General features: G+C 43.0%; 1 protein-coding gene across 1 annotated transcript; it reads right to left on the reverse strand.

Moving 5' to 3' along the window:
* Positions 1-1,211: 1,211 nt before the first annotated feature.
* LOC129842223 (uncharacterized) lies at positions 1,212-3,197 on the reverse strand. Its single transcript, XM_055910679.1, has 4 exons — positions 2,998-3,197; positions 2,646-2,723; positions 1,661-2,005; positions 1,212-1,497 (listed from the first exon to the last, which is right to left on the reverse strand). Exons 2-4 carry the CDS (start codon positions 2,698-2,700, stop codon positions 1,274-1,276), a joined length of 624 nt encoding a protein of 207 aa, XP_055766654.1. The 5' UTR covers positions 2,701-2,723; positions 2,998-3,197; the 3' UTR covers positions 1,212-1,273.
* Positions 3,198-12,948: the final 9,751 nt, after the last annotated feature.

The raw sequence follows: 12,948 nt of genomic DNA on the forward strand, positions 1-12,948 counted from the left end.
AGGTTAAGTTGTATTACAAAAGTACTTTGAAAAGTTTTGGCAAAGTTTAGAGGTAATTTTTTTGATATTTTGTAGTGACATTCTTCAAAGGGGAAGCTGTTTTTTCTGGATCAAACGGGACAGATAAATGGACAATTTGGACGGAATTAATCGAACAAAAGGACCATTTGTGATGTTTATGGGACATATTGGAGTGCCAACAAAAGAATCTCGTCAAAGGTAATGCATGTTTTATACATCAGAAAGCACACCAGGAATCCCAGGTCCACAATAAATGTTTGTTTTGTTCGAAAAAATCCATTATTTATGTCCAATTGTTAGCGCGTTTGGTAAACATGTCCAAACGCTAATTCTGGTCAGCTTTATCGGACAAAAACTTCAAAATGTGATATTACCGGTCGAAGAAACATTTCAAACTAAGTACTGAATCAATCATTAGGATGTTTTTAACATATAGCTTCAATAAAGTTCCAACCGGAGTATTCTTTGTTCTCTTCGTGAGCAATGGAACGTCAGTGGCTTCCATGAAGAAAAAGCATGATCAGGAAATGGCTGCTTGATGGACACCTGACTGATTCTGCTCTCATTCTCTCCCACAACATCATAGAAGTCTCAATATAATTTCTATTGATGGTTGACACCTAGTGGAACCCCTAGGCAGTGCAACATCATTAATAGCTCAAGTGGATTTCTTTAGAGACTCTGGTGAATAAATACAGGCTAAGAATTTCTGACTTCCTGTTTTGATTTCACATCAGGATTTTGCCTGCCAATTTGAGTTCTGTTAATCTCAGACATAATTCAAACAGTTTTAGAAACTTTACAGTGTTATATCCAATACTAATAATAATATTCAAATATTAGGAACTATGACTGAGGAGCAGGCCGTTTGATATGGGCACCTTTCATCCAAGCTACTCAATACTGCCCCTTCAGCCATAAGAAGTTAATTAACTTAACTGTGTGTTTCTTTATGTGTATTTTATGGCCTAGTAAAGTCGTGTTTGCTAACTAAAACCTCCTGGTCTCTGTGTTCATCTCTGCAAGCTCAACCCAACACCACAACGATTACCACAATCTTAAATGACCGCATTTTCATGAATTTGATTATATAATCTTGAAGGCCATTAAAACACAGCTTGGGAAAAGATATGGAACTAAAGCAGTTGTGGATGTCACATTCACAGCAAATACAAACGATTGTCCCACAACTTGAACATTTTTGTATTTGAAAGCACTTAATTAACATTTGTATGAAATGTTGTTTACAAAGTCAACACTCACACACTGCAGGAGAGTGGAGATCCTCATGCCCTTTTACAGCACAGGAGTAACTGTCTGCATCACTAAAGGAGTCTGAGTACAGGCTGGAAGTGTCCTCCTTTACTTTGTGTCTGTTCTTGTACCAGATGTAGGTGGGGTTGTCAGTCAGAGTACAGGTGGTGATACAGGTCAGTGTCTTATCCTGATGTCCACCAGTCACCTTCACCTGAAGACCTGGAGAATAAACAATATCACTGTAAATCCCTTTATCACTGACTTATCACTCTAATACAAAGATGGAAGAAATCCTATGTTATACAGACTATAATACAAAACTAAGACAATTTTCCAGAACTAAATGAAATTAACAGTTTAACTATATTGAATGTAACTTTACCTGTGACCGACAGAGTGACTCCAGGAATGCCAGTATATTTCCATCCTCCAGTCTGATCTGTAAATCTGAACTTGTATGTAGCTGAGTCACTCTCTCTCAGGTCTGTGATTGACAGGGTGTGACCATTCTCTTCGTCCTTACGATACGTCACACGTCCTTTGTAGTCTGGGTCATCACTCAGACTCACATAATTCTCCTCAGCATCATATTTAGTGAACCAGAAGGTTGTTGTGACTGTACCACTGGGATATGTGTAAGAGCAGGACAGCTCTACTGTTGACCCCTTCAAGGTACAGATACTCTGAGTGGTGTAAGTCACACTCCATCCATTCTGACCCAGTACAACTGAAACAGTCACACAACACAATGGTATAAGAATTAAGCCAAGGTCTATTGACTCACACTGACAGTAAAGTTTTTCCGTACTTTGTTGCTGTAGTGTTACGGCCGTCCTCGCTGACAGAAGGTGTGGACCAAAACGCAGAGTGTTTAGTGTTCATTCTTTTAATGAAAGTCAACAAAACACTTAAATACAAAAACAACCAACGTGACAAAACCAAAACCGTCCTGTGTGGCAACAAAACCTCCACAGGAACAAACACCCACAAAACACAAGTGGAACCCAGGCTGCCTTTGTATGATTCTCAATCAGGGACAACGATTGACAGCTGTCTCTGATTGAGAATCATACCATGCCGAACACAAAATCCCAACATAGAAAATCAACCATAGACAACCCACCCAACTCACGCCCTGACCAACTAAAATAAATACAAGACAAAGGAAAACAGGTCAGGAACGTGACATGTAGTTGCTGAGTGTGAATAGAAACCACAGATAATCATCACTCAGTGAGGTGAGAATGATAACTATTTAAGTGAAGTGGAGACTCCTAACAGAACACACAAGAATAACATGTTTCTTATCCTTTTAGAAATGTATGTAGATTGACAAACAGAGCAACTAAAAGATAATGTGACCATACCTGCTACAGACCAGAGAAAGACCACCAACACTCTTCCTGCTGTTCTCAAGGCCATTGTTGCATCTCCCACCCTGCAGTCTTAGAAACATAAACAGCAACTCAAGCAATAGCTGGTGAATAACTCCACCTGATTCGTAATGGATACAATAAAGTCATAATCAACAACAACCACTTATTGAACATATCTGTAGTACTGTAAACACATATTTCTACATTGATTGTTCAGAAGCTGTTTTATTCTCAGAAGCCCAAATATAGGAACTCTCTGCGGCCCGGCAAGCTGAACACTGACCACCAATTTCAAGGATAGCTCCTATCCCGAAGCTGTGAGGCTAAACAGCAAGTGACTTACACAAACACACACAGTGTCACGATTGTCGTCTGGAGAAGGTGAAGACCAAACTGCAGCGTGGTAAGTGTTCGTCATTTTAATGGTAAACTGAACACTACACAAAACAACAACGAGGAAAAAACGAAAATGAAACAGTTCTGCCAGGTGAACATACACTAAACAGAAAACAATCATCCACAACACACAATGGAAAACAGGCTACCTAAATATGGCTCCCAATCAGAGACAACGATAGACAGCTGCCTCTGATTGGGAACCACACCAGGCCAAACACACAGAAAACCAACAACATAGAAAAAAGAACATAGACTGCCCACCCTAGTCACACCCTGGCCTAACCAAAATAGAGAATAAAAACCCTCTCTATAGCCAGGGCGTGACACACACACACACACACACACACACACACACACCATTGGATGCTCTTCAGAGGAGGAAGGGGAGGACCATCCTCCTCAGTGAATTTTATATAAATAAAAATAGTAAAACATGTAAAAAGTTATCAATTTTAATAAAACTATAATAAATGTATTCTCATGTCTCCCAATCATTAATTAAAACACACCGTTTTGCAATGAAGGTCTACAGTAGCCTCAGCAGCACTCTGTAGTGTAGCACCATGGTTAAAATCTAGGAGGCTCATGGTTCTCACCCCTTTCATAAACCTACACAGTAATTATGACAATTTCCGGAGGACGTCCTCCATCCTATCAGATTTCTTGCAGCATGAACTGACATTTAGTCCACCCAATCAAATGACCAGAGAATGAATCTAGTCCTGAAAGCATAAGCTAAAATGTGGTGAGTAGTTTAACTCAAAGAGAAAGACAATAGTTGAACAGTTTTGAACAAATTAATTTCTTCCAAAATTCAGAAGAAGCAAGAGAGAGAGAGGGATAGATAGAGAGAGATGAAGAGAGAGGAAGAAAGAGGAAGAGAGAGAGAGCTATATTTGGTTGTATTTTTTTTAAACTTTCACTTTCACTTAGCTACCTAGTTTAGCCTACTTAAACACCTGGCTCTACCAGAGGGGGATGCTATGTTAGCTTAGCTATCTAGTTTAGCCTACTTAAACATCTGGCTCAAACAGATGCTATGTTAGCTAGCTGGCTATGGCTATTCAACGCTGGAACTCTTCCAAGTCAAAGTAAGCTTTCGGTTTTGTTAACTACACCGGCCCGCATGATTGTAACTACACTGTACTGCATGATTGTAGTGGGTTAATTAATACGTTAATTTTAGTAGCTATGTTGAGTATGAGGGTTTAGCGGTCATGGTATGAAAGGTTTTTCACCTGGTCACAGACAGCTGATGTGTTGTGCACTAAAGTCCACAAGCGAAGGGAAAAGGTAAGAGGAGGAGAGCGCATACATAGCTGCGAGAAGGAATTATATATGACTCGTTTCAGGAAGCTAGCCTTATGTCACACGTCACTACTGCACAGGAGTGGCATTTATCAAAATGCATTTTTTGGTAGAATTGCCTTCTAAAACATGTGAACTTTCATGTGCCTTAATAGCAAATTTGTATCTGTAAATACGAATAAAATTGTTAAATTACGAGCTTAGTTGGTTTAGCGATGGAAAAAGCCAGGAACCTTCCCGCTAGCCATGATCGGCTGTTATGTTGGATGGGCTGAACATGCCAAGAGTTAAGTTCAGATTGGTGTGCCATGCAGGATGCTTCTGTCTATAACATGAGCTGCTCAGTATGTTTAGGTAATCCTCTGTACCATGGAGAAATGTTTTTCAATAGAACCGGCGGAACAAATACACACCTGACCACACGCAAACACAGTTCACTTTCATAGCAGCCACATAAAAACAGTATGCTCACTTTGCTTATTGTATAGATGTGACCGACCGGCTTGATTCGGTCCTATGTAGCAAAATTTGAAATAAAATAAATAAAAGTAGGGACTCAGAGATGGAAAATGATATATCGTACACTGCAGTTGAGGAACAATGGGAAAGTAATTTGGCTTTGAAAGTTGATAAACTTTTGAAAATATGGCCCTTGAATGTTTTCGTACACGATGTTCTTCACAAACACAAACTATATAAAATAAAAAATTAAATAAAATCCTCCAGATATTGGAGAGCAGTAGCAACGCTTTTGCAGTTCTTCATGATATCTTTCAAAAAAGCCACAGCTTTGCTTCCGTTTAAGAAATGTTTTTCAACAGAACCGGCGGAACGAATACACACCTGACCACACGCAAACACAAAAGCTGTGGCTTTGTCTTTTGTTATTAACCTGGTTACTCATCTCATAAATCCCAGTGTGTCTTCTGTGTTACGATCTGTTTATTGACATGATGTTAGGATCTGTGTGTGTGTGTGTGTGTGTGTGTGTGTGTGTGTGTGTGTGTGTGTGTGTGTGTGTGTGTGTGTCTATATATGAGTTACTGTGTCCAACACACCACCACTTATTGTTATGTTGGGCACTTACTGACCCCAAAAAGATGTTAGGAAATATATATTTTTTCTCAGTGATATGTATTGCTAAAATAAAGGGTTATGTAAGTACAGGCAGCCGCCACATAACTACATTTCAAAACAGCTCACTCAATCAAGCATGATGGTCTTGTAAGTATAAAAGCAAAGCTTTATTTCATATAATTTTTTACAAATCTTGAAAAGGTAATGGAATGTGGAATGCGGTACAAATCACATTATTGTGGGAGCACCTCCTCTAAGAGTATGAATCAGACGGTTGAGAAGGTTTGAATCCCAAGCAACTTACACATTGTTTGAAGTACAATAGATACACACAGTAAATACTGTAGTAGGTCAAAGCTGCGTGCTGGAACGCCTTGGTAGACCGTGGGTGGAGTAGGCATTGTGGTCCTCATGTGCATTTCCTTCAGTCCAATGCTGACTTTGCACTTGCAGTGTTGTTTTTGTTTTGTTTTTAATATTGTACGCTATGGAATGTTTATAATATCTTAGAATGTGTTGTATTGTCCCTCTGAGTTCTACATGGAACAGGTCAAAGTTCCATTTACAGTTGGTCAGTTCCATGATGTCATTCATTCCATTCTACAAACACATTCAATATACACTCCTCATCAGCTGCATCAAAGTGATACTGAAGGTTCCAGTGTTCTAGACTAGAGCTCCACCTACTGGCATCTCAACATTACTGCAGTGTTCTAGACTAGAGTTCTCCCTACTGGCATCTCAACATTACTGCAGTGTTCTAGACTAGAGTTCTCCCTACTGGCATCTCAACATTACTGCAGTGTTCTAGACTAGAGTTCTCCCTACTGGCATCTCAACATTACTACAGTGTTCTAGACTAGAGTTCTCCCTACTGGCATCTCAACATTACTGCACCATCCTAATAATAATGTCCTCAATAATGTTGGACTACTAACAACATTACAAACTGACAATACATCAGATAGAATGGTGAAATACAACACTGTCTACTTGACAAAGTCACATTTAATCACACAAACACTGATGTCTGTAGTATTACAACATGTCACTATCATATTATGTTACACTGTTGACCCTTGTGTACAGTACTGGTAGTAGCATTAGTTAACAGAGGAATCAGTATCATCACCACCATAACCTGCTGTATTGACTGCTGCTGTCCATATACTGTATAGTCTAATGTAGCCTGTTATCCATATATATTCTAATGTAGCCTGTTATCCATATATAGTCTAATGTAGCATGTTATCCATATATAGTCTAATGTAGCATGTTATCCATATATATTCTAATGTAGCCTGTTATCCATATATAGTCTAATGTAGCATGTTATCCATATATATTCTAATGTAGCCTGTTATCCATATATAGTCATTCGCTCTGCATTCGCTCTGCAGGTAGTATAACTTTTATAACTTTTCATTACATTTCATTATAGTACAACGATTTAATTTGTCCAACCTTAGCAATTTCTTCTTAACTAGCTACATAGCCGTCTGTGTATCAAAGATAACTGCGTAATTATCGTATTTCGTCGTCTCGTTGTCCACTGCTATCTGCCCAGCAGCTAGCAAACGTCCACCGTCTACCGAATAGTAGTATAACTTTTCATTACATTTCATTATAGTACAACGGTCTGATTTTCATTTTCATTACAGTACAACGGTTTGATTTGTTTGATCTTAGCTAGCTACATAGCCGTCTTTTATCAAACATAATTGCGTCGTTATTGAGGTTCGCTAGCGAGCTATTTTCGTTCGAAATTAACGCAACGTAGCCAACACTGCTAGCTAGCCAGCTTGCCACCGAAGAGCATTGTAGAAACGATTACAATACAACGGAACGACTTGTTTTGTGTAGTGTTAGCTAGCTACATAGTTTTCTTTGCTAGCTTTGTATCTAAGATAATTGTGTAACTTTGAGTAATTATCGGTTAGCTAGCCAGCTAGTTTCGCCTGCCGCGCTGCTGTCCTCCTACCTAGCCAACACTGCTAGCTAACACTGCTAGCTAGCCAACTTCTACCGAATAGCAGCACTGTAGAAACTTACATTACAACGGAACGACTTGATTAGCGTAGTGTTAGCTAGTTGTCTTTGCTGTCCTTGTATCCATGATAATTGTGTAGTTTAGAGAAATTTAGAGAAACTGTCGAGGTCACCTAGCCAGCTTCACTTTCAACAACGCAGCTACTGCTAGCCAGGCTACTTCACCAGCCAGCAGTACTATATCATTTTAGTCAATAAGATTTGTAATTTTATTGATTTTTTGCTACGTAAGCTTAACTTTCTGAACATTCGAGACGTGTAGCCCACTTGTCATTCTAATCTCCTTTGCTTTAGCGTAGCCTCTTCTGTAGCCTGTCAAATATGTGTCTGTCTATCCCTGTTCTCTCCTCTCTGCACAGACCATACAAACGCCTCACACCGCGTGGCCGCGCCCACCCTAACCTGGTGGTCCCAGCCCGCACGACCCACGTGGAGTTCCAGGTCTCCGGTAGCCTCTGGAACTGCCGATCCGCGGCCAACAAGGCAGAGCTCATCTCAGCCTATGCGTCCCTCCAGTCCCTCGACTTCTTGGCACTGACGGAAACATGGCTCACCACAGATAACACTGCTACTCCTACTGCTCTCTCTTCGTCTGCCCACGTGTTCTCGCACACCCCGAGAGCTTCTGGTCAGCGGGGTGGTGGCACCGGGATCCTCATCTCTCCCAAGTGGTCATTCTCTCTTTCTCCCCTTACCCATCTGTCTATCGCCTCCTTTGAATTCCATGCTGTCACAGTTACCAGCCCTTTCAAGCTTAACATCCTTATCATTTATCGCCCTCCAGGTTCCCTTGGAGAGTTCATCAATGAGCTTGATGCCTTGATAAGCTCCTTTCCTGAGGACGGCTCACCTCTCACAGTTCTGGGTGACTTTAACCTCCCCATGTCTACCTTTGACTCATTCCTCTCTGCCTCCTTCTTTCCACTCCTCTCCTCTTTTGACCTCACCCTCTCACCTTCCCCCCCTACTCACAAGGCAGGCAATACGCTTGACCTCATCTTTACTAGATGCTGTTCTTCCACTAACCTCATTGCAACTCCCCTCCAAGTCTCCGACCACTACCTTGTATCCTTTTCCCTCTCGCTCTCGTCCAACACTTCCCACACTGCCCCTACTCGGATGGTATCGCGCCGTCCCAACCTTCGCTCTCTCTCCCCCGCTACTCTCTCCTCTTCCATCCTATCATCTCTTCCCTCTGCCCAAACCTTCTCCAACCTATCTCCTGACTCTGCCTCCTCAACCCTCCTCTCCTCCCTTTCTGCATCCTTTGACTCTCTATGTCCCCTATCCTCCAGGCCGGCTCGGTCCTCCCCTCCCGCTCCGTGGCTCGACGACTCATTGCGAGCTCACAGAACAGGGCTCCGGGCAGCCGAGCGGAAATGGAGGAAAACTCGCCTCCCTGCGGACCTGGCATCCTTTCACTCCCTCCTCTCTACATTTTCCTCTTCTGTCTCTGCTGCTAAAGCCACTTTCTACCACTCTAAATTCCAAGCATCTGCCTCTAACCCTAGGAAGCTCTTTGCCACCTTCTCCTCCCTCCTGAATCCTCCTCCCCCTCCCCCCCCCCCTCCTCCCTCTCTGCAGACGACTTCGTCAACCATTTTGAAAAGAAGGTCGACGACATCCGATCCTCGTTTGCTAAGTCAAACGACACCGCTGGTTCTGCTCACACTGCCCTACCCTGTGCTTTGACCTCTTTCTCTCCCCTCTCTCCAGATGAAATCTCGCGTCTTGTGACGGCCGGCCGCCCAACAACCTGCCCGCTTGACCCTATCCCCTCCTCTCTTCTCCAGACCATTTCCGGAGACCTTCTCCCTTACCTCACCTCGCTCATCAACTCATCCCTGACCGCTGGCTACGTCCCTTCCGTCTTCAAGAGAGCGAGAGTTGCACCCCTTCTGAAAAAACCTACACTCGATCCCTCCGATGTCAACAACTACAGACCAGTATCCCTTCTTTCTTTTCTCTCCAAAACTCTTGAACGTGCCGTCCTTGGCCAGCTCTCCTGCTATCTCTCTCAGAATGACCTTCTTGATCCAAATCAGTCAGGTTTCAAGACTAGTCACTCAACTGAGACTGCTCTTCTCTGTATCACGGAGGCGCTCCGCACTGCCAAAGCTAACTCTCTTTCCTCTGCTCTCATCCTTCTAGACCTATCGGCTGCCTTCGATACTGTGAACCATCAGATCCTCCTCTCCACCCTCTCCGAGCTGGGCATCTCCGGCGCGGCCCACGCTTGGATTGCGTCCTACCTGACAGGTCGCTCCTACCAGGTGGCGTGGCGAGAATCTGTCTCCTCACCACGCGCTCTCACCACTGGTGTCCCCCAGGGCTCTGTTCTAGGCCCTCTCCTATTCTCGCTATACACCAAGTCACTTGGCTCTGTCATAACCTCACATGGTCTCTCCTATCATTGCTATGCAGACGACACACAACTAATCTTCTCCTTTCCCCCTTCTGATGACCAGGTGGCGAATCGCATCTCTGCATGTCTGGCAGACATATCAGTGTGGATGACGGATCACCACCTCAAGCTGAACCTCGGCAAGACGGAGCTGCTCTTCCTCCCGGGGAAGGACTGCCCGTTCCATGATCTCGCCATCACGGTTGACAACTCCATTGTGTCCTCCTCCCAGAGCGCTAAGAACCTTGGCGTGATCCTGGACAACACCCTGTCGTTCTCAACTAACATCAAGGCGGTGGCCCGTTCCTGTAGGTTCATGCTCTACAACATCCGCAGAGTACGACCCTGCCTCACACAGGAAGCGGCACAGGTCCTAATCCAGGCACTTGTCATCTCCCGTCTGGATTACTGCAACTCGCTGTTGGCTGGGCTCCCTGCCTGTGCCATCAAACCCCTACAACTCATCCAGAACGCCGCAGCCCGTCTGGTGTTCAACCTTCCCAAGTTCTCTCACGTCACCCCGCTCCTCCGCTCTCTCCACTGGCTTCCAGTTGAAGCTCGCATCCGCTACAAGACCATGGTGCTTGCCTACGGAGCTGTGAGGGGAACGGCACCTCAGTACCTTCAGGCTCTGATCAGGCCCTACACCCAAACAAGGGCACTGCGTTCATCCACTTCTGGCCTGCTCGCCTCCCTACCACTGAGGAAGTACAGTTCCCGCTCAGCCCAGTCAAAACTGTTCGCTGCTCTGGCACCCCAATGGTGGAACAAACTCCCTCACGACGCCAGGACAGCGGAGTCAATCACCACCTTCCGGAGACACCTGAAACCCCACCTCTTCAAGGAATACCTAGGATAGGATAAAGCAATCCTTCTGCCCCCCCCCCCCCCCTTAAAAGATGTAGATGCACTATTGTAAAGTGGCTGTTCCACTGGATGTCATTAGGTGAATGCACCAATTTGTAAGTCGCTCTGGATAAGGGCGTCTGCTAAATGACTTAAATGTAAATGTAAATGTAGTCTAATGTAGCATGTTATCCATATATAGTCTAATGGAGCCTGTTATCCATATATATTCTAATGTAGCCTGTTATCCATTTATAGTCTAATGTAGCCTGTTATCCATATATAGTCTAATGTAGCCTGTTATCCATATATAGTCTAATGTAGCCTGTTATCCATATATAGTCTAATGTAGCCTGTTATCCATATATAGTCTAATGTAGCCTGTTATCCATATATAGTCTAATGTAGCCTGTTATCCATATATAGTCTAATATGGCATGTTGTTCATATACTATTCTGTGAATATAAAGTGTTAATGAAGTACATACAGTATAATGTTCATATAAAGAACTCTGATATGGTTCAGGCTGTAGAGGTCTATGGATGACAGGAAGGTGATGCTGAGTCAGTTCATCTAAACCAACAATACTTACTGGCAATGCAGTGAAACAAGAAGTAGCCAACTGTAAGTGTGAGTTCTGTGGTTGACACATTTTAAAGAACCCTTTTTAGCCTAGTCAGGACATAAAGACATTAACATGCGTAAACACTATGTCAGAAAAGGGTTGCATTTCTTATTCTTCTGAGGAGTGGGCCTACATTTTTAAAAGAGGCGAAAATGTGACTCATTCCCATCACTCCTCATCAGCTGCATCAAAGTGGTACTGAAGGTTCCAGTGTTCTAGACTAGAATTTTCCCTACTGGCATCTCAACATTACTGCAGAGTACAATGTCCTCATTCATTTGGGCAGTAATATAATGCCACTATGATATTCTGATACACTTGCTACGTCCCAAATGGCACCCTATGTGCCCTGGTCAATAGTAGTACACTATTAAGGGAACAGAGTGCCATTTGTGACACAGACACTGTTGGCCATTGTGTACAGTACCGGTACCTAATAATAATGCCCTGAATAATGTTGGGCTAATAACAACATAACAAACTAATGAAACAAAACACTGGCTTGAAAAATGCACATTTACCAAGCACACAAACATTGATGTCTGTACTGCAGAACATGCCACTATCATATTCTGTTACGCGGTTGGCCATTGTGAACAACAGATGGCGCTGCAGTGGATGGCAGCCGACCTACTTTGCTATTTTGTGTATTTTTTATGCTGATCTTAACTTTTTTTGTACATTATGTCTCTGAAATAATTTCCTTTGGCCGAAAAGAGCTTCCAGACATCAGAACAGTGATCAGTAAACCTTCTTGAAGTAGGGACTCGAAAGAGGAAGTGGCGGCGATTGAGAGGCAAGTGAGCAGGCATCCTGACAAGATTAAGTTGGCGATCAAATAGACCGCCATTGCCCTCTGTTCTATTGGTGAACGTGCAATCACTGGAGAACAAACTGAATGAGCTCCGTTTAAGACTATCCTATCAACGGGACTGTAATATCATATTTTTTCAGAGTCTTGGCTGAAGAAGGACATGGATATACTTCTCACTTTGTCTGCACCAAATGTGTTGCTTTCTAGAACCTAAAATGGTAATTTGGCTGTCCCCAAAGGAGAACCATATGAAGAACCCTTTTTGGTTCCAGGTAGAACCTTATTGAATTCCAGGTAGAGACTTTTTGTGTTCTGTTCCATGTAGAACCCTTTCCACAGAGTGTTCTACATTTAACCAAAAGGGGTTCTACTTGGAACCAAACAGGCTGCTCTTCTGGGGACAGCCGAAGAACCCTTTTGGAACCCTTTTCTCTAAGAGGGCATGCATCTTCAAGAATGGATGGCAGACTCTGGCAAGTCGAAGGCAGGAGGGGTGTGTCTCTTTTTGCTCGCCTGAGTTAGTATACCTTGTGATAAGCTGCAGTCCATACTGTTTACCAAGAGAGTTTTCATCTACGCTGAACAAAAATATAAACGCAAAATTCAACATTTTCAAAGATTTTACTGACTTAGTTAATTTAAGGAAATCATCCGATTGAAAAAAATTCATTCGGCCCTAATCTATGGATTTTACATGACTGGGAATACAGACATGCATCTGTTGGTCACAGATACCTTTAAAAAATAGGTAGGGGCGTGGATCAGAAAACT

Source organism: Salvelinus fontinalis, unplaced genomic scaffold (genome assembly GCF_029448725.1).
Source record: "Salvelinus fontinalis isolate EN_2023a unplaced genomic scaffold, ASM2944872v1 scaffold_0023, whole genome shotgun sequence".
NCBI lineage: Eukaryota > Metazoa > Chordata > Actinopteri > Salmoniformes > Salmonidae > Salvelinus > Salvelinus fontinalis.

Bases quoted from the DNA above. Each gene is read 5' to 3' on its own strand.
- LOC129842223 (XM_055910679.1), bottom strand. From the start codon at position 2,700: ATGGCCTTGAGAACAGCAGGAAGAGTGTTGGTGGTCTTTCTCTGGTCT. The intron at 2,006-2,645 runs GTATGGTCACAT...TGACTGTTTCAG, and splicing joins CTTTCTCTGGTCTGTAGCAG to TTGTACTGGGTCAGAATGGA. The intron at 1,498-1,660 runs GTAAAGTTACAT...TTTATTCTCCAG, and splicing joins AGTCACTCTGTCGGTCACAG to GTCTTCAGGTGAAGGTGACT.